Genomic DNA, 20,306 nt, shown 5'->3' with positions numbered 1-20,306 from the left:
CACAAAAATCACGACCTCGATAAATTTTGGGCCGGTCTAATATATATTCATTGAAAGAAGAAAACAAGAGTGAACGGAAAAAAGAATGTGGGAAAAAAAATCATCGTGTAATCAGTATTTTGTCGATTATGTATCATCTTTTCAATTATTATTTCAGTTGAGTGTGGTGGATCTCATGCGTGCATAATTTGTATTTGATTTCAAGGCAAATTTAAGCAATAGTCAATAACTCAAAACGAAAAACGATGTCAAAATATCAATCGAAACTTCTGTTTCACTAGTTCAGCTGAGTTTAGAATGTGCTTTGTAAATGTGAGTGAGTGCATGTGTGTATGATTATAATTACGGGGATATAAAAGCAAGAGATAGATTCTCCTTATTCCATTATAATTTATTTTTTCCCATTATAAGTGTGGATAATAATAAAAATAAATTCAAACGATAATATAATGATAATAAAAAGAAGAATAGAAGGAGAAGGTGAATAAGAAGAAAAGGATTCCCTACGTCTAAGCCAAGAACATGGAGCACGGTAGACATTGATTCAATAAATTGACATTAAGAAGAACTAGAAATAATTTCTCTTTTCTTTTGTTTTTTTTTCTTTTCTTTTTGAAAACGGATTAGTCAATTGATAATAATTATCAAATACTTTGCATTTTATGTTGCTCGTTGTGTGTGTGTGTTTTTTTTTTGTTTCATTCCGAGTAAATAGTAGTCAATTAGCAGTTCACAGTACACCTTATTCGAATATTAGTAGTTGAATAATATGTGTCGCACATTTTATCCCATAGATACGAATAATTTTCTTTCATTTAACGATTATTTTACGGCTGTGTGTGTGTGTTCTCACGTGAGATTGTTTGTGTTTACCGAATGATTTGAGAATCATTTCGTAAATTGGTTTTCATTTTATTCAATCAAAAACGTTTGGGAATCGGTTTGGGCAGTTGCAAAGTGTGTGAAGAAGTAAAACTAAAATTACAAACGTGTGTATGTTGATAGTGTATTCGCATAAAATACACTGAAATATGTTTAACTACATATTTGCTGTTATTGTGGGTTGTTGGTTTTGTTAAATCGTTAGATATGATTTTTTTATCGTTTTTGTTTTTGTTTAAAGAAATGTCTAAACGCTATCGAATCACACAAATTATGTTTTGTAATTATTATTTAATTAATAGGCAGATTAAATGATTAAGTTGGTTTTCTTCCATTATTTTCTCATTCAGTGTGGTCTTTTTAGTTGTTTGAATTCATCATCCAATCTGTTCAGTACTAGTACTTTGTTTCACCTTTAATTCCTTGTTCATTCATCTATAAAAACCTAATTTATTTCGTCTCTCTCCTCACCAGAAACCATTGTTTAGAGCTAACTATGTAAATTTGTTTGTTTGAGGGTGTGTCATTTGTTAGACTTCTTAAATTTTCTTTTTGTTTCAGCGTGTGTGAATTTTTTTTTTTCACCGTTTCTATACAACAAGCACACAAATATACTTTTGAAATTCGATGACTAAAAATCAATGCAAAAGTATCCGAATAATATTGTAATTAATTTTTTTTTCTTCAACAATATATTCAATATAATAGTTTCAACAGTTCGTTTAATTTTCTTTGACTTGGACACATTGTCACCATTTTTGTATGTTTATCATTACGAAGAAATTTTGAATGACATTGAAACGCACAGAATAATAAAGCCAATGACTGAAGAAAAGAAGCAATTTATCTGTCAGTGTCTAATTTGTATTGAATTGAATGCGTTTTTTCGCATTAAATTGGAAGAAATACTACATTGAATATATAAATATATACATCTTGATATTTATTTCCCTAAAAATCGCAATTTTTTTTGTTCAAATTTCAGCTTTTTTTGTGTATCATCATTGATTAAATATGAAATTGTTCCGAAGAAAAAACAAACAGTTAAAAAACACACAGAGAGAAGAAGAAGAAGAAGAAGAAGCGAAAAAAGAAAGAAAAGAAAGTCGAGATTGAATCTAACGTATAAGTAATAATCCTAATGAATATTGATTAAATTGTGTTAGAAAAAACGAAGGGAAAAAAAACTAAGCGGAAAAAGATTGAATTCTTTCGTGAAGTACACATCAATGGTAATATTTACGGTTATAGTGTGCAGTTTTAATATGTTACCCTTTTCACTGTTCACTACGCCTACTAGCTGCAGTATTGATAAAAAATTTGTAGTAATAACAAAAAAAAATTATAAGCGAACAAAAAAGAAATCCTAAAGAAAAAAAATATCTAACCCCTTTTCAATGTCATTCAGTTCGATTTGAATTCGCTATCAATTGCACCCACATTGATTTCAAACCACGTTGGATGCGGATATTGGCGGAACGGGTTTCAAATTGGTTTACATCGATTCAACTGCACACAAAGCAGAGGCATTCATGTGGGTGTGTGTATGCACCAATTTCCAAAGTTCGTATTTTTAGTAGCGAAAAATATGTCGTCGATATATTTGCAGTGAAACCAACGTTAAACACCGTCAACTAATCTGCATCAAAACAAAAACAAAAAAAAAGAATCTCTGTGGGGCTCCGATGCATTTCGTACTAAGTTAGATATTTTACAGCCTTCACCACATATATACATTCTTGAATATAATATGTAGATTTTTTATTAAATTGAATTGAATAGTTTTGGTGGATGTTACTATGATCTATCTATCATTTTTTGTTACGTTCATTTTGTTTTTCGCAAACCAAATGGCTCGTTTCTAATGTTAAGCGTTTATTTGTTGCAAAATATTTTTGCATCATTTTTCATTTAACTTGATTCGAATAGAATTCGACCAAGCAATTCGAATAAAATATTTTGGTTAGACAGATTTCACGTGCGAATTTGTGCAACAATTCGAAATGTTCGATAGACGTGTGTGTGTGATTCAAACCAAATCATTATGATGACAATTTATCTGTATCGCGGTGTACATCCACTGACTAACGGCATGCATTCGGATCTTTTGCTTCCTTGCAAATGCACAACGAATCTCTATAACAATTTATTTTATGCATTTTCTTCACCATTTTGTAATATTTAAATCCTCTAAAATATTCTATGCATGTCTCGTGTGCAAGTACGAACTTTCTAACTTCATATAATTTTTGTTGTTGTTATTATTTTTTTTTCCATTTAAGTTCTTTGTAATTTTGAATTTCAAAATTCTTTCATGCCAATAGTAAACAAATAAAAATGATATTGATTCTTATAACATTCGTCTCTATCCTTTTTGTTGTTGTTTTGTTTTGTTGCTTTCTCGATTCCATGGAACTGTTGTATTTATGTATATCGAGTTTTATCGCGAACGAGAGTTGTTATTTTTACCCATTAGCTCTTAGTAATTTCCTTGTAATTATTTTTCAATGGAGTCGTTGTTGATTCCGTCGTTTTTTCAGCACACATTCTGCGGTGTTTTGATCGATTCAATGTTTGAATGTGGCTGTATGTTGGTGTGCGATGGCAAAAATCGTCCTTATTCAGCAAACCATAAATTGGTCGGTTGATAGTGTCCATGCTTGCTTGGCACTTGAGCCGGACTCAATGGGCCAAACTGACTGTATTGGGCTGGAAATTGAATATGGGCTGGCAATGGATGATGCGCTGGCAAAACCTATTTTCAAATTAATCAAGAGTAAATACGTGTGTTTTTCTAATGGCACGAACAATAAACGAATCAAAACTAAATTCATAGAATTATGTCATTTGAAATGAGAAATTTACTTGGCGATTTGATCCATTGTGAGCGGGTGGTGGCACCACACGATTGTAATTTTGATACGGAGCCTGGGAAACGAATACCGTCGGTCTTCGATACATGTCACCTTGCGCATATGTTAAATCTTGTTGTAAGATTCCTGGTGAACCTCCGAGCGGGGTATTCGACTGATGTGTTTGACGGTACATAGGCACTCTGGCAAAAGAAAAGAAAATCAATTAGAAACGGCATTAGAAATGATAACACAAGAGAAAGAAAACAGTTCAGACCCAAAATTATTTGCAAATAAACTAATACGAAAATATTATTGTTTCATACTGAGGCAATTAAACACGCTTAATGAATTTTGATGGAAGAAAATGCGAATGTCGATAAAAAAAAAATCCTAGCAAATTGACACCACCCTGACCAAACAGAAATCACTTCGAAAAGAAACAAAAAGTTAAAAATCATACGTTGGTTCTGTTTTATATGCGCTAAACGAAAGAAAAAAACAGAAGAACAAATTGAAATGTGGAATAGTCGTTTATGTGACCATCAACAGCGGCAACAATGAAACAAAATTTCAAGATATTGACTAACATACACATGCACAAGGCAGATGAGCGCTTTGTTCACACATTCGCAGTGAACGCGGCACAACGAAGGAGAAGAAATAGATAAAAACAACACAACTCAACAACGTGATGTGATACACAGAAAGAGAACAAGATGTGGCCCCTCATGTTTCTTTTTCTTTCGTATTTTCCTTGCTGTTTTCTCCATCTTTCCTTTCTGATATGGTTTCTGTTGAATTTCATTGTATATTTTTGATTCAAGAATATGAGCAACAGCACAGGTAAAAATGCATTTTAACCCTGTAACGCTTAGCGTCTTCATATGGCAACGTTTAGAGGTCATTGTATGGGAAAGCGATAAAAAAAAGGTTTTTAGTCATTATCGTGTTTAAATGGATTTGGGAATTTCAATACATATTCAGCATTCAAGCATAGTTTAAAGGTTCTACATTAAGTTGAGGTTCGAATCTCAAGCATCGAACACGTATTCTTTCTTCAAATATGGAAAATATTTTTGTTTTCTTTTTATTTTCTGTGTTTCTGTTTGGAAATATTCAATCCGAAAGTTTTAATTTGTTAAAATATTACGAAGATTCTTTGAATAATCTTGTTTCTAATGGACTAAAAGGTATAAATTTGTGTACGATTCAGTGAAGCGAATCCAATTTAGATACGATTTTTTTCTTCTCATTTTCAGATACAAGATATTGCCAATCAATTTTGTCACCCACAGAATACACATTGAAAAGAACGCTCGATTCAACATTTGTCAATTCAAAGCGTGATGCAGTTTTGAATGAAATAGATCGTATAGACTTGTGTTGTCGTTCACTTTATAAATGTAACGCACATGAACACATTGAACTGAATCAAACAACTGTATGGCACATTCGCCACTGTGACTGCGCTCATTCGTTTCAAATATGCTTGAAGAGTTTAAACACTTCATTATCAAATGAAGTCAATTTCGTTCACTCTATAAATACAACAAAATGCTTTTCGAAAGATCATCCTATTGTCAAGTGCATCACATTCGAAAAATATTCAGATACAATGGTAAAATTATTCGAAACTATAAATTCGGATAATTGGAAAAAATACTTCAAACGATGCATTAAGTATGAATTGAACCGTAATCGAGAAAAGGAATTGCAAATTTTCGATATGCCATTCAATGAAAATGCCATGTTCACAATTACAGGTATACAATTTGATTCATGAAAGTCATTTAATATATATATACATATTTGTAATATGTAATTTAACATTCAGTCAAAATATTCTCGCACTCTTTGTGTTCATAAACTAGTTTTATGATGCTAAAATGATGTGCGCTTATAGAGCCATCTATTGTTTTAATCTGTTGCAATCTTCTTTATGCATGCAATTGATGACAATGAGTGCATCTAATGTAAACAACTTTTTATCTCTATCAAAGAGATAGTATTTGAGGTTATGTGTTGACAGAATTTTTTTCGTTATAATTCAACCAGTCACCGAGTTGTTCAGTCACTCAACTTTTTTTTGTTCGCCACGATAACGGAAAAAAAATTGAAATGAAACGTGAAATTATTTTTTTTATCACACTTTTAGTGTTAAACGTAGTGGCCGAAAAAACTATTACGGACGAATTGGACGAATTGGAACACGCAAACAGAGAATTTGAATCGACAGAAGATGCAGAAAAATTGATTTTACGCGTTCTCAAAACCGTTACGAAAATCGGATGCGACGTTTTTGATGAATGTTTTGAAGGTAAATAACTTTTTTTCATCTGATTTTTTTTCTGTGTTGCACAATTTGTTTCCTCCAATCATTTACTAGAAAATACGTTTCTATTTTTCCACATAACTTCAGATATGAAGCCGAAGGCCGTCAATTTGAGCAGCGGATACGATAACATAGAACGAGGAAGAAAATTTGCCATGTTGCCGTCGGCATTAAGGACCTTGACCATTTTGATTGATGTCGTTTGCAAAAATCGTGATATTTATAACGGTATATTTATATAACAAAAATGTTGTTTTTCTCTTTGAATTCAACTGACAACCAAACACTTGTTTTCTTTTTTCAGGTGAGAATGTCGTATCTACCAGCTCTTCAACAGAAAATCCGCATCCAGTCACATCAACAAAAAGTTCAAAACCACATCCATACCAATTTTTCTTCGGCCAAGTCCAAAATTTCAACTGCCCACCAAATTGAGAAGCAACGATTCTGCACTAGCTCTTCACTACTAACCCCTTGTAATTTAAATTCTTTTAATAAATAATTGATTTTTAAACGAGAGAACAAGAAAGCATTTCAAACCAAAAATTATTTGCAAACAACTTACTTGCAGCCTATTGGCGGTGGGGCCACTTGTTGCGAATACGATGGGACTGCTTCACGTTTATGATTATGATTATGATTATGATTGTTGTGAGCGCTTGGTGGCGCCCATGTCGAACGCTTTTCAATTTGTGGATATTCATTGATTTCATATTTTGACATCTCATTCAATGGAGTGTACTGGAGCTCAGTTGGTTCCAGTTTGGGCAGCAACTGATTCGTCGATGATGATGTTGTTTGTGCAGAACGCGATGACTGAAAAGGATGAAATTTAACCATTTAGCACATTTTTGTTGTTCTTCTTCTCAAACTCAAGTTGCAAATCATTTGAATTGCATAATTTCCAAGACCAATGAAAAAAATGCTCATTGAACTCACCTGATGTTGTTGTGGTTGTTGTTGTTGTTGTTGTTGTTGCTGCTGCTGCTGCTGCTGCTGCTGCTGCTGCTGCTGTGGTTGCTGCTGCTGCTGAATTTGTTGAATCTGTTGGAGTTGTTGATTACCGTGCGCTTTTTCATTGCATGGTTGTGTGCCAGTTGCGAGCGTGCAGTGACGCTGCAGGAAATTTCGTTTTGGTACCAAGTGTTTGGAATCGGACGAGTTTTGTTTGGGCGTGCAGTGGCGATCTTCATTGTCACTATCACCGACGCTCACGCATGAAATCACATTTTTCCTTTGACGATTTCCGTTGTTACTGCCATTGTTGTTCGAATTATAATTGTTGACATTGTTGCTCTGGTGATGATTTTGAGTGTCATGAGACGGTGCTGCGTTGTTGGCATTTGTGCCGTCGTATGTTGACGGTTGACATTGCCATCTCATGTTATTCGATTGGCATGAGGACGATGACGAATTTTGGTTGCGTTGATTGTTTGTCGTCGCCGTCGTCGCCGATGTCGTCGTCGTTGCCGTCGTTGCCTTGGACGCATGCTTGATTTCCGGTAGTTCATCTTCACTATCGGAAATGGTTATCACTGCTGTGGGAGATGGGGTATCGTGAATTGTAATTGTTTGTTGGTGCTGCTGCTGCTGCTGCTGATGGTGCTGTTGGTGTTGTTGGTGTTGTTGGTGTTGCTGCTGTTGTGGTTGTTGATGCTGCAAGACAGATACGATATTTTGTGATTAATTTGGTTGGTATAGAATTGAGGCATTTCTTTTCTTGAAATTTAAATTTCAAGAAGCAACCGAAAAGAAATGGAATTTCAACTTTTACACTTACGACTTGCTGCTGCTTCAAACTGTTGTGGCTGCTCGAATGACTGAGTGGCATCGAGTTATTGTTTGTATTCGAGTACGAGGTATGCGGTTGCGTGATTAGCTGACTACTCGACGTGTTTTGATGGTGCTGCAATTGGTGGCCATGATTGTTCATGTTGTTTGCATTGTTGCTGTTGTTGCCGCTATTTGTGTAATAGTTTATGTGATTGGAACTCTGGTGATACTGTGGCGATACATGAGCTCGATTGTATCGTTGCTGGTGCGGTGGGGAATTCTCTTTGACTCTCTTCTTGACCGGTGACAACTGATTCGTTTCTTTCTTATCGTGACGCGGTACACTGTATGGATGACATGAGAGAAAAAAAAAGACATGTTAGCTTACGTGAAAATGGGAGAGAAAAAAAACGATGCAATTCTATTGAATACTAACGGTAAATGATGTACTGGCGATTCTTTCTTGAGTTCATGCCGCGGCAAATTCAAATGATGTTTCGGATAAATTTCTTCCATATTAAGAAATGGCGCTGAGTCGACGATCAATGAATGTGGTGCTGCTTGTTGTGACCATGATGGTACTAGCACTTGACGTCCACCCTGCGGCCATGCCACTGTGTTCGTTTGTACGCGATTCGTGAGCAGCATACGTTGTGCTGAGGTTGGCTCAACCATGGAAACGGGCACCGGCACATACTGCTGTGGCGGCACCTGAAGCGGCGCTGTACCTCCAACAACCACATGCTTTGTCGGGCTACAGTGAACAAACAAGAAATGGTGTGTAAACATGTAAAAACGGTTCTGGCATTTGTTTTTCGTTTTACAAATTCAACAAAAGTGAAATGTTTACATACCTTGGCATGGTTTGGTATCCTGGTTGACACAATATGCTGGACATCAATTGATGCGGGAATTCGTTACGAGTATTCGTGTACTGGCGGCCAACATTTCGGGTGCCATAAATTTGATAGAGATTGTCCGCATAGGCAGCGGTGGGTCGATCCCGAACCAATCGTTGAACTTGATTTGACAATTGATTGTTTATCGTAAATGTCATATTTTCCGTGGTGTTTGGTACAAAGTTCGATACCAATGCTGAGGTTGGCTGCACCGTATGGAAATCGGCGCGTCGACACACTTCCATCATTTGTACGGATGCCTTGACATTATTGCAGTGCGCGTAATCAACCAAATGCGTTAATGTGGTGAAAGCATGGTTCAATGCTTCGGCTGGTGTGATGCGACGCTCTTGATCAATGGTCAGCATACGTTTTAACAGATCAATAAATTCACGGCGATCCGTCTTTTCGGCAAGTAATTGCCCTTCCAAATCGGTTGGTACATTCACTTGTCCAATGTCATCCAAACAATTGAAAATATATTTGCGAGCTTCTTTACTCTTTGTGTTCGTTTCAGCCTCATGCTCTTCGGGTGTTTTCAAACGCCAAAATGGATACGTTGAATCGACATCACGATAGAAGAATTTTGCCGTTTTACTAGCGCTATTCAACATATTCTCCGTTGGTAAGCCCTGCGTTTGCGATATGTATCTATGATGAGATGGAGGCGAAAGAAAATCATTATTATTCGGTTAATGACACAAACTCAACAATAAAACACGCCTTAAATGCTGTTGTGGGTGCAACAAACAACAGACACAACCACAAAGGTGCTATTTTTCAATTAGTCAAATGCTCACCTGATTTGATCGTATTCAGACGATCCAGGATACAGGGGCCAGCCAAGAAACAGTTCAGCCACTACACACCCCAGCGACCACATATCAATTGCTTCGCAGAACGGCAAGCCCAAAATGATTTCTGGTGCACGATAGTAACGCGACTGCAAGTATGTATTGCATACGGTTTTGCTGACATGCGATGCACTTCCAAAGTCGATAACTTTTACCCTGAAAATAGATGAAAAAAAAAATGCCGAATTTAAATGTTACGTCTCGGGTGTGACCGTAGTCCGTTTGAATTTTTTTCGATATTCTCTCCGCATTTAGCGGGTCATTGAGTCTTGCACTTAATGGATATTGCACTTCAGTTGATGGAAAATGTGCGAACATCATTGTAAATGACGATACATACCTGTATGGTTGTCTGGCTGGATCGACCAACATGATGTTTTCAGGTTTTAAGTCAGCATGGATTAGTCCAAGTTGCTTTAATTTTAACAAAGCAGTTAAAACCTGTCGATGTGCACAAGCGAAAAAAGAAGAGAGAGAGAGACAGAGAAAGGAACAAATTGCATGAAAAATGGAATTGGCGAACGAAAATAACAACGAAAAAAATATGTATATATAAATAAAAACGATTAAATGTGACGACTTTGGTAAATTGACGATAAACGGGCGCCAGTGAATTACCATACACATTTATTGTATGTTTCATTTCTATATCGTGTACGCTACGACACTATAATAAAGTGTGCAAAATTGTTTGTTATTAATTTAATTGGTGGGATGGTATGTGTGTGTGTGTGTATATGGATATGATGACATCATCATCTTACCTGCTGCAAAATTGGTCGAATGAATTTCAGCGGCAGTGGTGAAAATTTATTCTGTTTGAGAAAATCGTATAAATTCTGTTCAAGCATTTCGAATACCAAGCACGTATGGTTTTTGTGCTGGAAGCATTCGAATGCCCGAACAAAATTGAATTCGTCGGCATTTTCTTGGCTGAGACGTGATAGGATGGACACTTCAATTTGGCCTTGTCGAGCGTATGAGGGATGATTTTTCAGGATTTTTATAGCAACGATGTCATTGGTTCCACGTTTCCAGCACTTTACCACTTGACCGAATGTGCCACGGCCCAAAAACTCCAGCACCTAGAGATAAAAACGAAGAAAAAAAATAATTAGAAAACGAAACATGAAATATGACACAGAAATGGATATGCAACAACAACAACAACGATGTAAAATGGCAATACAAAACAAAACGACAGAAATCCATTTATTGATTTAGTTAGCATATTCAATTTGATTGGCTGACGTTCGAAGCGTTCTTTATGCTGAGCAGCAAATTCACCTAAGCTGATTACATATTTTCTCGGTTTGCTTTTGCTGTGATTCAATCGATGAATAGACAACAACAACAAAAATCACCAAATAAATTAGATTGCGTAAACAAATCGCATGGAAAATAAGAATGGCAGAAGAAACCCGTGTACATCCTCCGAACAGAGCCTTATTTAGTTGCAAGAATTCACTCTGATTCAATTGAATGAATAGAAAATTCATGGAACGGTTTCGATTTTTATTCAGCTTATTTTGATGAACGATCGCATTGAAGCACGCAATAAAAATATTAGACGATGTGTTTTTGTTGTTCAAAGTATGAGTCAGTTGAGATTGGCAAAATTGGCGAACGCCAATGGAAAAACCTACGCTTTTCAATCTCAACTTCAGTCAAGTCACAATATTATCCAATATTGCAATTAAATTAGAGATAGGCGCCATTTTTTTTCGTTCGTTCGCTTTTGCTTCGCTCTGCAGAGTATGGATGCATTTTTTTTTGGTGAAAAACTTTCACTCAAACTTGTTGGCGCGCATCTTTGCATTTTATTCAATATTCAACGAGTTCAGTACACAAACACACACAGAAATTGCAGTGTATGGCGAATATATAATCTCTTTGAAATTGAGTAAATAACAATTTATGGCGTTGATAAATATATGTAAACGGCTCTTTGAAATAAGTAATTTGAAAAAGGTCGTGCGTTATTTTTCTTCTTTCATGGCCTCTCTCATAGCTGGCTGGGCGTACCCATTAAAATGTTCCGATGATGCACCGCCGAAACATTTGCTAATCACAGTGTAAAACTCTATACACTGTTACCACCACATCATCATCATCATCATAATGTGCAAAGTTCGTTGGTTTTTTCTCCCTTCGGTTAACTTTCAGCATTTTTTTTGTTGAAATGGATGGAAATTTGTTGGAGCAAATTTCAGAGAAATTGATCATGCATTAGAGTTCATGCATCAGAAAATCGTGGCCAGAATTAAGTTGCCCGAAAAAGAAGTCGAAATAATTTGAATATGCGATTTAATTTTGTTCTCTCATATCACGATTGCGTGTTCCACCGCTGCAAAGATCTTTATGCAGCGAAGGCTAAATTAGGAAATGAGAATAGAATGCAAAAAGAGCAACTCTTTTATGCGCTTGGTGCTGTTTACTTGGCGAAAATGAAAGTCTATTTAAACATATATCAAAGCCGAAACAAAAAAAGAATCCGCTCCAGCACAGTTCACATACATAATTAGGGCTCTGGTCTTTTTTTTTGTGCTGTTGTCTTTTTTTTTATTGTTATATTTGCGACCAACCAGAGGTGTGTTTTCACTTGATACAAAACGATATGTACGCAAACAACGCAACATACACACAATGTTGCATTATTTAAGCAGTTTTTATGTTAATGAAGCTGTTTGTTTGCATTTCCTCCAAAATGGTGGGTTGAATGAAGTTTTTCGCTTTTCATGTCAGAATAAATGCATTCCAATGGATAGAACAACAGCAGCACAGTGGCTGAGCCAGAAGTGGCAAGAGGGGAAAAAAATTAATTGCATTTTTGTGATATGGAAAAGTTTTGTACCATGCAATAGTTTAGATTCTTGAATGTATTATAAATGATTCGTGGAGTGTGCTGATTAAATTCGAGACTTAACTCACATTCTTCCGTGGAGCGAGAGCGGTGCGAAGAAAATGTGCACAAGTATTTTCGCGCGAAAATTGTTTGTTACGATATTCTCGGACAAAGTATGTGTATGATAAATGGTGTTCAAGTATTTGTTTCTTCTCGACGAATATAAATAACATCTCGTGTCCTTTTATGGTGCGGCTTTATTGAAATTCAATATTCTTATTCACACAGAGGAAAATGTGTGCGTTTATACATTTTTCATGTTTCTCTCATGTGATTTACGATGCGAACAAAGGCGATTGCCTATGACGTAAATGCTCAGTTTTTTTTTTCATTCAGGAAACCTCAACGAGCAATAGATTTTAATAAAAATGTTTTTAATGAAATATTTATGTGCAAATTTGTTTCGACATCAAATTCGTTTCGATGTACAGCACCGCACACAATTGGCCAGTTTCAAGCTAAATTTTTGCTATTCAAAGTGTCTATTCTATATATTCCACTTATTCTTCTTGATACAGTAAGTCAAGCCAAACAAACACTTTCATTATGATATAAAATGCAAAGTACAAACATTACAAGGTTTTCCATTTGATACAATCGATTCCTTTGAAAACGTGTGAAACATCTAATTCGTTGACTTGGTTGATGTTGGAGAATAGTATGCGCTCCGGAATGAATGAGCAGATTGTGTGTGTATTGATAAAAAAAGGCAGCAGTGAAGAGGGTGTGCAGCCGGGCACGGAGGGAGAGAGATGGAAGGAGTAAAGAGGCGAACAGTGGGAAATAAGTGCGTATTCAGTGTGATTGAAATTGCCAATGTTTTGACAGTATACAATGGATGTACTTGTTGAGCATCGATCGTCGTTTCGCATCGCTGTTACTGTTGTTGTTGTATTTTTCTTTTGTTTTGCTCTTCTCGATAATTTCATTTATCGTCATCCTTATTTATTTATTCGTTTTGCGCATGAAAGAAAAATAGATCGACAAAAGTGTACTCGTTCTCTCTTTGGCTCCCATTGTTGGAATGACTTGTGTGTGTGTGTTCGTATTTGTATTTGTATTTCAATGATCATTTTGCTCGGTTTGTGTTAATTAATGGCTGCTCTGAAAACATGCTGATTCTACTTCGCCACAGTTTCTTAATCAATTAATTGAGTCGAAATTTTTCCACTCACGAACTAGAATTTATTTCATTTAAACAAAAAATGACATCGAACATTCGTCACAATTCCATCTAATTTCAGTGCGAGTTGAGCGCACGATGAAGGACGAAAATTCGCACAAAATCAATTCGATTTTATTTTTCTGTTCGTTCGTTCAAAACATACACAACACAGTACATCGATAATGGGTTCACTTTTGTATTTGTACAAACAAAGGCAATCGACGATGAAGGAGGCGAAAAACAAAAAACAAACTTGTGGAGAAAGACAGAGGAATAATACGCGATGAAGCCACATTATTTCCTGTTGAAAACATAATGAAAAGAATAAAATAAACCGTATTCTTTATTCTTGCGTCATTTATCAAATGAAAAATACAAAACAACAACAACGTAATCGATAATAATCACAATGCATACATGGTGATTCAGTGTCCACGATACAATAGGCACCGTGTGCACAATACACTTGGCCGATATCAACGACGACGGCATGCAATAATCTTCTGACCGACGTTTGTTCTCTATTCAGACCACGATTATCATCCGATGTCAAATCTTCAACCACACATCAACCGCCGAAATAAAAAAAATACAACAACAAAACAAAACATTATCTCATCATCGTAACATATCCTAAATGCCAGTTAGCAGTTTTAAATCCAATTTGTCCGCGATTTTAAATAGGCGTGTGCGAAGCAAAACGTTTTGAGCCGTTTTTTTTTGGTTGCTTCTCTCTTCTCCTTACTTCGGTGCAAAATGTGACCAAATGACAAAAACGTAACGAAACCACAAAACTTGCAAACAGATAAAATAGAAGCAATTTATAGCCACCAAACGCAAAATACCAAAAATGAAACTTTTCTAATAATAGCGCGTTTTGTGTATATTTATTTTCGAAAATTGTAGTGCTTGGCTTGCGCGCGAGCGAGCACTTGATTCCAATGGAAACAAAAATGCCACACGAAATGAAAGAAGAAAAAAAAACACTAACCAAAGCATGTCTTTAAATATATATCTGTTTTGGTTGGTTTTGTCGTTTGTCATAAAAGAATAATTGCTTTACTTGCACGCGCTGATTTACTGCATTATCAGCACACTGTGTCGCTCAACAACTGCAATTTACGCAACGAAACAAAACAACAAAATCTGGGCGCATTTTTTCTTTGGCGTGCAATAGTCGAGCGCTTTTTGTTTTTTTTTTTTTTGTTCGCCTTTCAATGACAATGTATTGAACGGGACTCGAACTTAATTGATAAATTTCAAGGCGTCCCTTCCCAAAAGAGATTTCGGTTTTGCTTCATAAATCGAGAACGAGATAAGACAAACGAAACTCGCATACAAACTACAACGAGATAGACTTCAGAATGAAGAAAAGAAAAATCGCGCAAACGGCGTACATTTTTGTTTCGTATTCATTTTGTGCAGTTATAAACTGCATTCTGGCATGAAAAAAAAAACCACAACACTCAATGACGACCGCGACTATTAATGGCAAACACTTTGACGATAGACGTGACGTTTATTGATATTTCAAGAAAAAAAAAACGCAGACACCGATCGATTTTTGTGTCATTCATCGAACACTTTATTGATTATACTCTCTTTTTTTTTCCACAATTAGTTTGTATTGTAGAGAAAGTTTTTTTTTTTCTCATTTCATTCGCTGTAAATTTATTACGAATCTAGTTTGGCAAATGGCATTTCTGTTTTGTTATATATTTTTTCTCTTGATAATTTAGTACTTTTCAGCAACATCAATTCGTTTGATTTGAATGAAAATTAATTGCATGGAAATGCATTTGTTCCAGTCATTTTAGCGAAAATAATTTTGTTTTCAAGTTAATTTTGCGGTGTAACGCGGCTACATTCTCTTTTATATGCTCCAATTTGTTTTGCTGCGCGTAAATACAATTTATTAAATGAAAAAGTACATCAGCAGCAGCAGCAGCAGCGGCAGCAGAAATGAGGAAAAAAATGAACAGAATCTGCCTGCATTAAGTGCATCTGCTGTCAGAATTTGAAAAACAAAACAAATGTTGGTTTACATATTGATTTTCATAAAACATTTTTTTTTGTTGCGTCGGATTTCATTTGTTGCTACTCGGTGGCAAGCGGAACAGAAAAACTCTCACATTTGCACATTTTTATCGCAACACATTTTGAATACACATATAAATATGCTTCATTTTAATATTCTTCTTCTTCTTCTTCTTCTTTTTCGTTTTGCGTAATGGAAAAGCGAGCAGTAATACACAAACAAAAGCATGCTTTCAACTCTGTCTCGAAAATGTCAGCAAAATAAATGCATCGTAACTGAAATACGCGCTTAATGTTGAGTGAAAGCAAAGAAATGTACCGAGCAAATGATAATAAAACAAAAAAGAAACGCTCATTTTGCATCGGAGAGCGAAACGGCGACTGCCAAAGAAAACCGACCAAGACGCGTGAAAAAAATTCAGCGAATCGCATACACATTTGCCCAAAAAAAAAAGTGAAATAAAAATGTCAAACTGGCGACACAAGAAAACCGTTGCAACAGAAACAGCAACAATAATAAATGCGATAAAAAGTAGATGAACAAAAAGGAAAAGAAGAAGAAGAAGAAGAAGAAGAAAAAAAATAAACAAAATCGATAAAACGCAAGCGATATGCATATGATTTTGGCTGTGTAACATTAGAGCACCGCATACATATCAAGACACACACACACACACGCAGCATGTGTGTCATTCGAAAGAAAATCGGTATGGTTCGTGTGTTGGCGAAAGACTTTTTGATGGGTTTTATCTGGTCGGTTGCGTTTTTCTTTTCTTTCTCTTGTTTCTTCTCGTTTCATTTCTATTCCTTCATTCTTTTGAAAAGAAGAAAAATGCTTGTCGATTTTTTTTATTTGCATTGCGCTTAACACACAAATCTTTCGTTAACTGCAAACAACTCTTGTCACACAGAGATCAGCAGCAGACAAAAAAAAATGCCATGCATATCAACGCAAACGCTTCTTTTCAATGACAATAATGATTCTGATAGCACCATTGCATAGCGACGCCCGAACATACGATGTGTCCTGAGTGGCAGCGCTTAGCGTGCTGAGTCGATATTCAAATACTTAAAATGCAAATATTTTCAAGGAAAACATCAAATTCACTCAATATTTTATGGTTTGAAAATAACGTGCGATGGATATTCGAGCGGTGAAAAAGAATTTGGATCCTTTGTGTGCCGATATTGGTATTTGTCGATATACTTGGCTCCGATACAATATTTATTGCAGGTGTTAACATTTTGGTTTTGACATGTTGGTCGACAACGCCGACGCACAGTGGAAAGACCGATAATTTTAATTACGAAGTGCACCCAATTTCAGGCACATAAATACCAATGAAACTAGTTAATTAAATTTGCACTCATTCGCATCGCATTCTCATTGAAAACAATATAATGACTAAAGCGATTTACTTGAGGTTGTTTTTTCCCCTGCATTTCAGGCTAAGCTCATGAGCGCTATTAGCGTTAATCGAGACTTAGATTCGGGTCGATCTAAATGGCTCGGGCGGAGAAAGAGAGTAAATGGCTTTGCGGCACAGCAGAGTTCCATCAACAATTGCATTTTAATTGTTTGCGGGGAAACGAATGAAATCGAGAAAAGTTCATACACGCGCAAAGACCTTATTCGCTTGGTCGATGCACGGCGCTCGTGCACTCCACTCGGAATGCAGATGATTGATGATGAAGTGCATATGCCATGCAACAAATTATCAGCACACGTTCTGTTTTTGCATAGATTCAGGTTAATGAAAGAATATATTTATATATTATGTAATCAAAATGCCATGAAAATTGTTCGATCGTATGGTTGCGTCGTCCATCTTTGGTTGAACATTTAAATAATGAAAATTTCGAGAAAAAAAATCGCTTTTTCTCCATTTTCTCGGCCAACATTTCATTCGGATTGTCAGTTGGCCATAGCTATAGCAACCGATTTCGTCAAAGAGGAAGAATAGAAAAACTAAGCATAAACCGATGAACACAATGCATGCTTCCCACTCATTTCTTTTTCTACTCTTCTTTTCGTTGGCGCTTTATTTTCCGTTTTTCCGTTGGTTGTGCCATTTTCTTACATTTTTCTTTGTGACAATAGTCAAAATTGAAACTGAGCGAGAACAGACGCGTGCAACGTTCGTTCAGTTTTTGTTGTTCGAACGAGCGTCTATGCGCTACGAAGCACAATGATTCGCATGTTGCCAAACAATATTTTTTTTTATAACTCAATAGCACAGATGACAATAAAGATAATTTATTAGAACGGCGCACCAAATGCTTGGCACATTAAAAAATTTATATAAAATGTAATAATGTTGATCAAATGGCGTGATTGGCGCAATCAAATTTGGTTTGTATTGCGCGCAGCGCAAGAAACGTTTTTCTACAGGATTGTTGTAAATTCTGAAAACGTCCAGCATAGCGATAGTGCCACAATACATTTCAAATGTTAGTCATTTGACGCATAGCAGTCAATGCCATCTCAATCCCAACTCATTGAATCATCGAATTTTTCGGCAACTTTTTTCAATCGTGTGTGGCTTGAGTTGAATATAATCAACTTTACGGCGACGCTAACAGCTTCACTGTGGGCCGTTACTACGCGTTAACTAAAACGTATTGATGTTTTGCAATGGATACTCGATGCATTTGCCAAAATACTATGATTTTTAAACTCTCTTCTACGATGTGTGTGCAGAGAAGCTGCTAGTGTCACCGTAAAGTTGATTATATTCAACTCAAGCCACACATGATTGAAAAAAGTTGCCGGAAAATTCGATGATTCAATGAGTTCGTTTAGAGATCGTCATTGGCTGTCTTCTTATTGTTCCGGCAATATGTTTATGACGTTCAGTTGGAAGCATGAGTGAGTGCACGCGAGCCTCGCGAATGAAAACGATGTACAAAATTGAAAATAACAATCGGAAGATTGAAAACTTACCTCATATTCGGCCGATAAGGAATACAAGACTTCGTGCTGTACGAGCTGATAGTCGCCGTCAGCGCCGCTGCTGGCACGTTTACTAGGGGCTTGCGTATTCGCATGGCCCCCAGACGTAGCTACTTTTGTATGTGCCGTTTTGTTGCTGTTTGATGGACCAATTACTGGTCCTCCTGACGATATTGCAATTGTGTTACTGCTGTCGACGCAACCACATCCACACTCACCACCTGTCGAAAGAGAAAAAGAAAAGAAAAAAAACCGAACATTCAAAACATGAAAATAACAATGAATAAACACAAATCGGAATGAATAACGATGATGTCAATTTAGTCGCTGAAAATTTTTCGAAAACGAAAACCCACCATCAAGCGGTCGAGCGACATAGAGAGAGAGAGAGAGAGAGAGAGAGAGAGAGAGAGAGAGAGAGCGAGTGCGATGGGGGACTACGGAAAAACTTTCAGTGCAACTATTGTGTATTTGAGAGAACGAATATTTTAGTCGTGACAATAATAACAATAAATAAAAATAAGTAGAGTGAGCACGGGAAAAAGCAAAATGATACTCGAATCGGTAATAAAAGCAAATATTTTCACTTGGCAGACAACAATGGCAATGGCAACGACTGAAACAAACTGCCGGTTGAGGAGAGCGAGAGCAAAAAAAAACACAACAACGGACAATCAACCAACCAACACACACATCCATTTACTTCTCCGAATGTTTGCATAAACCGTTTCGTTAATTAGAATAAATGTTACAAATTCGAACGGTGTAATGAAAATGGTAGATAACCATTTACACGAAACAGAATACGAAATGAGCTGAATTCGGTGAATACGACAAAAAAAAACGGGAGACAAAAAAATAATAATAAACAAACGCACAAAAATATATTTATTTTGAGGCAATGACAAAAAAAAACCATTACAATCCCTAACCGTAAAATGCATTATGCAGGTATTGTGCTTATTCGGTGAGTCTCTTCATTTGTTATGTTTTGTCATAAAACCATGGCTTCTCATTCGGAAAACTAAACACACACACACACACACGAAAAATTAATGCGCGGTGCGCGTTTTTTTCTTTCGGTTTCGATGTGAAAATATATATGGGTATTAATCGGACATTTATAAGCATTCATTTGTTTGTCTAGATAGAACCGGCTACAATTTTACTCATAATTTTCGGAAGTAGTTACAACAATCGAAGCTATATTTAACAACGAAAAGAGAAAAAAAAATACACACGCCAATTAAAAAAACGCAACAATAAAAACGAGAAAAAAAATCTTCACACAACACACACAAAATAACGCCGTAATTAATTTTATTTATCATTATCTTTATGGTTCAGCCGATGGAACTCGACTAAATTGGGTGTGCTTTGGTGTTGTCTGTTGTTTCTGCACAAGCACACAGGCACATGCTCATCGTTATCGTTCTTTTATTAGAGGCAAATTGCCGAAAGATCAAGACGAGACACATGGGCCGCACTCCAATAAAGATAACAATTCCAAAATTAATATCAAAAATAGAAAAAGATACACATGTATATTGTCTTTGGAACACAATACGAATCGAATTGAATATTAATTTGTACTCGATTTTCAATTTCCTACACATTTATCTACCCAGCGCCCTAGTAAAAGGAGTGTTTT

General features: G+C 36.1%; 1 protein-coding gene and 1 long non-coding RNA gene across 8 annotated transcripts in view; one reads left to right on the top strand and one right to left on the bottom strand.

Annotated features, from left to right (window-relative positions):
- Nucleotides 1–1,219: 1,219 nt before the first annotated feature.
- The window catches only part of LOC129578783 (homeodomain-interacting protein kinase 2), a 47,553-nt gene continuing 28,466 nt past the window's right edge, over nt 1,220–20,306 (bottom strand). For all 7 annotated transcript variants that reach the window (XM_055467890.1, XM_055467891.1, XM_055467888.1 and 4 more), the window contains 11 exons: nt 18,647–18,876; nt 10,360–10,680; nt 9,936–10,036; nt 9,542–9,751; nt 8,697–9,392; nt 8,279–8,596; nt 7,850–8,186; nt 7,009–7,725; nt 6,635–6,885; nt 3,748–3,937; nt 1,220–3,637 (listed from right to left, as the gene is read on the bottom strand). In XM_055467890.1, the coding sequence (XP_055323865.1) occupies nt 3,500–3,637; nt 3,748–3,937; nt 6,635–6,885; nt 7,009–7,725; nt 7,850–8,186; nt 8,279–8,596; nt 8,697–9,392; nt 9,542–9,751; nt 9,936–10,036; nt 10,360–10,680; nt 18,647–18,876 (3,509 nt within the window). In that variant the 3' untranslated portion in view covers nt 1,220–3,499. The remainder of the gene's footprint in view (nt 3,638–3,747; nt 3,938–6,634; nt 6,886–7,008; nt 7,726–7,849; nt 8,187–8,278; nt 8,597–8,696; nt 9,393–9,541; nt 9,752–9,935; nt 10,037–10,359; nt 10,681–18,646; nt 18,877–20,306) is intronic.
- On the top strand, nt 5,905–6,492 carry LOC129578839 (uncharacterized). Its single transcript, XR_008689139.1, has 3 exons — nt 5,905–6,054; nt 6,157–6,297; nt 6,374–6,492. It is a non-coding gene; the product is annotated as an uncharacterized LOC129578839 (long non-coding RNA).

This window comes from Sitodiplosis mosellana, unplaced genomic scaffold (genome assembly GCF_009176505.1).
Source record: "Sitodiplosis mosellana isolate CC-2019 unplaced genomic scaffold, AAFC_SMos_1.0 Smas_scaffold_6226, whole genome shotgun sequence".
In the NCBI taxonomy this organism is placed as follows: domain Eukaryota; kingdom Metazoa; phylum Arthropoda; class Insecta; order Diptera; family Cecidomyiidae; genus Sitodiplosis; species Sitodiplosis mosellana.
The sequence above is the reverse complement of the archived record's forward strand: the minus strand, read 5'-3'. Positions and strand labels throughout refer to the sequence as shown.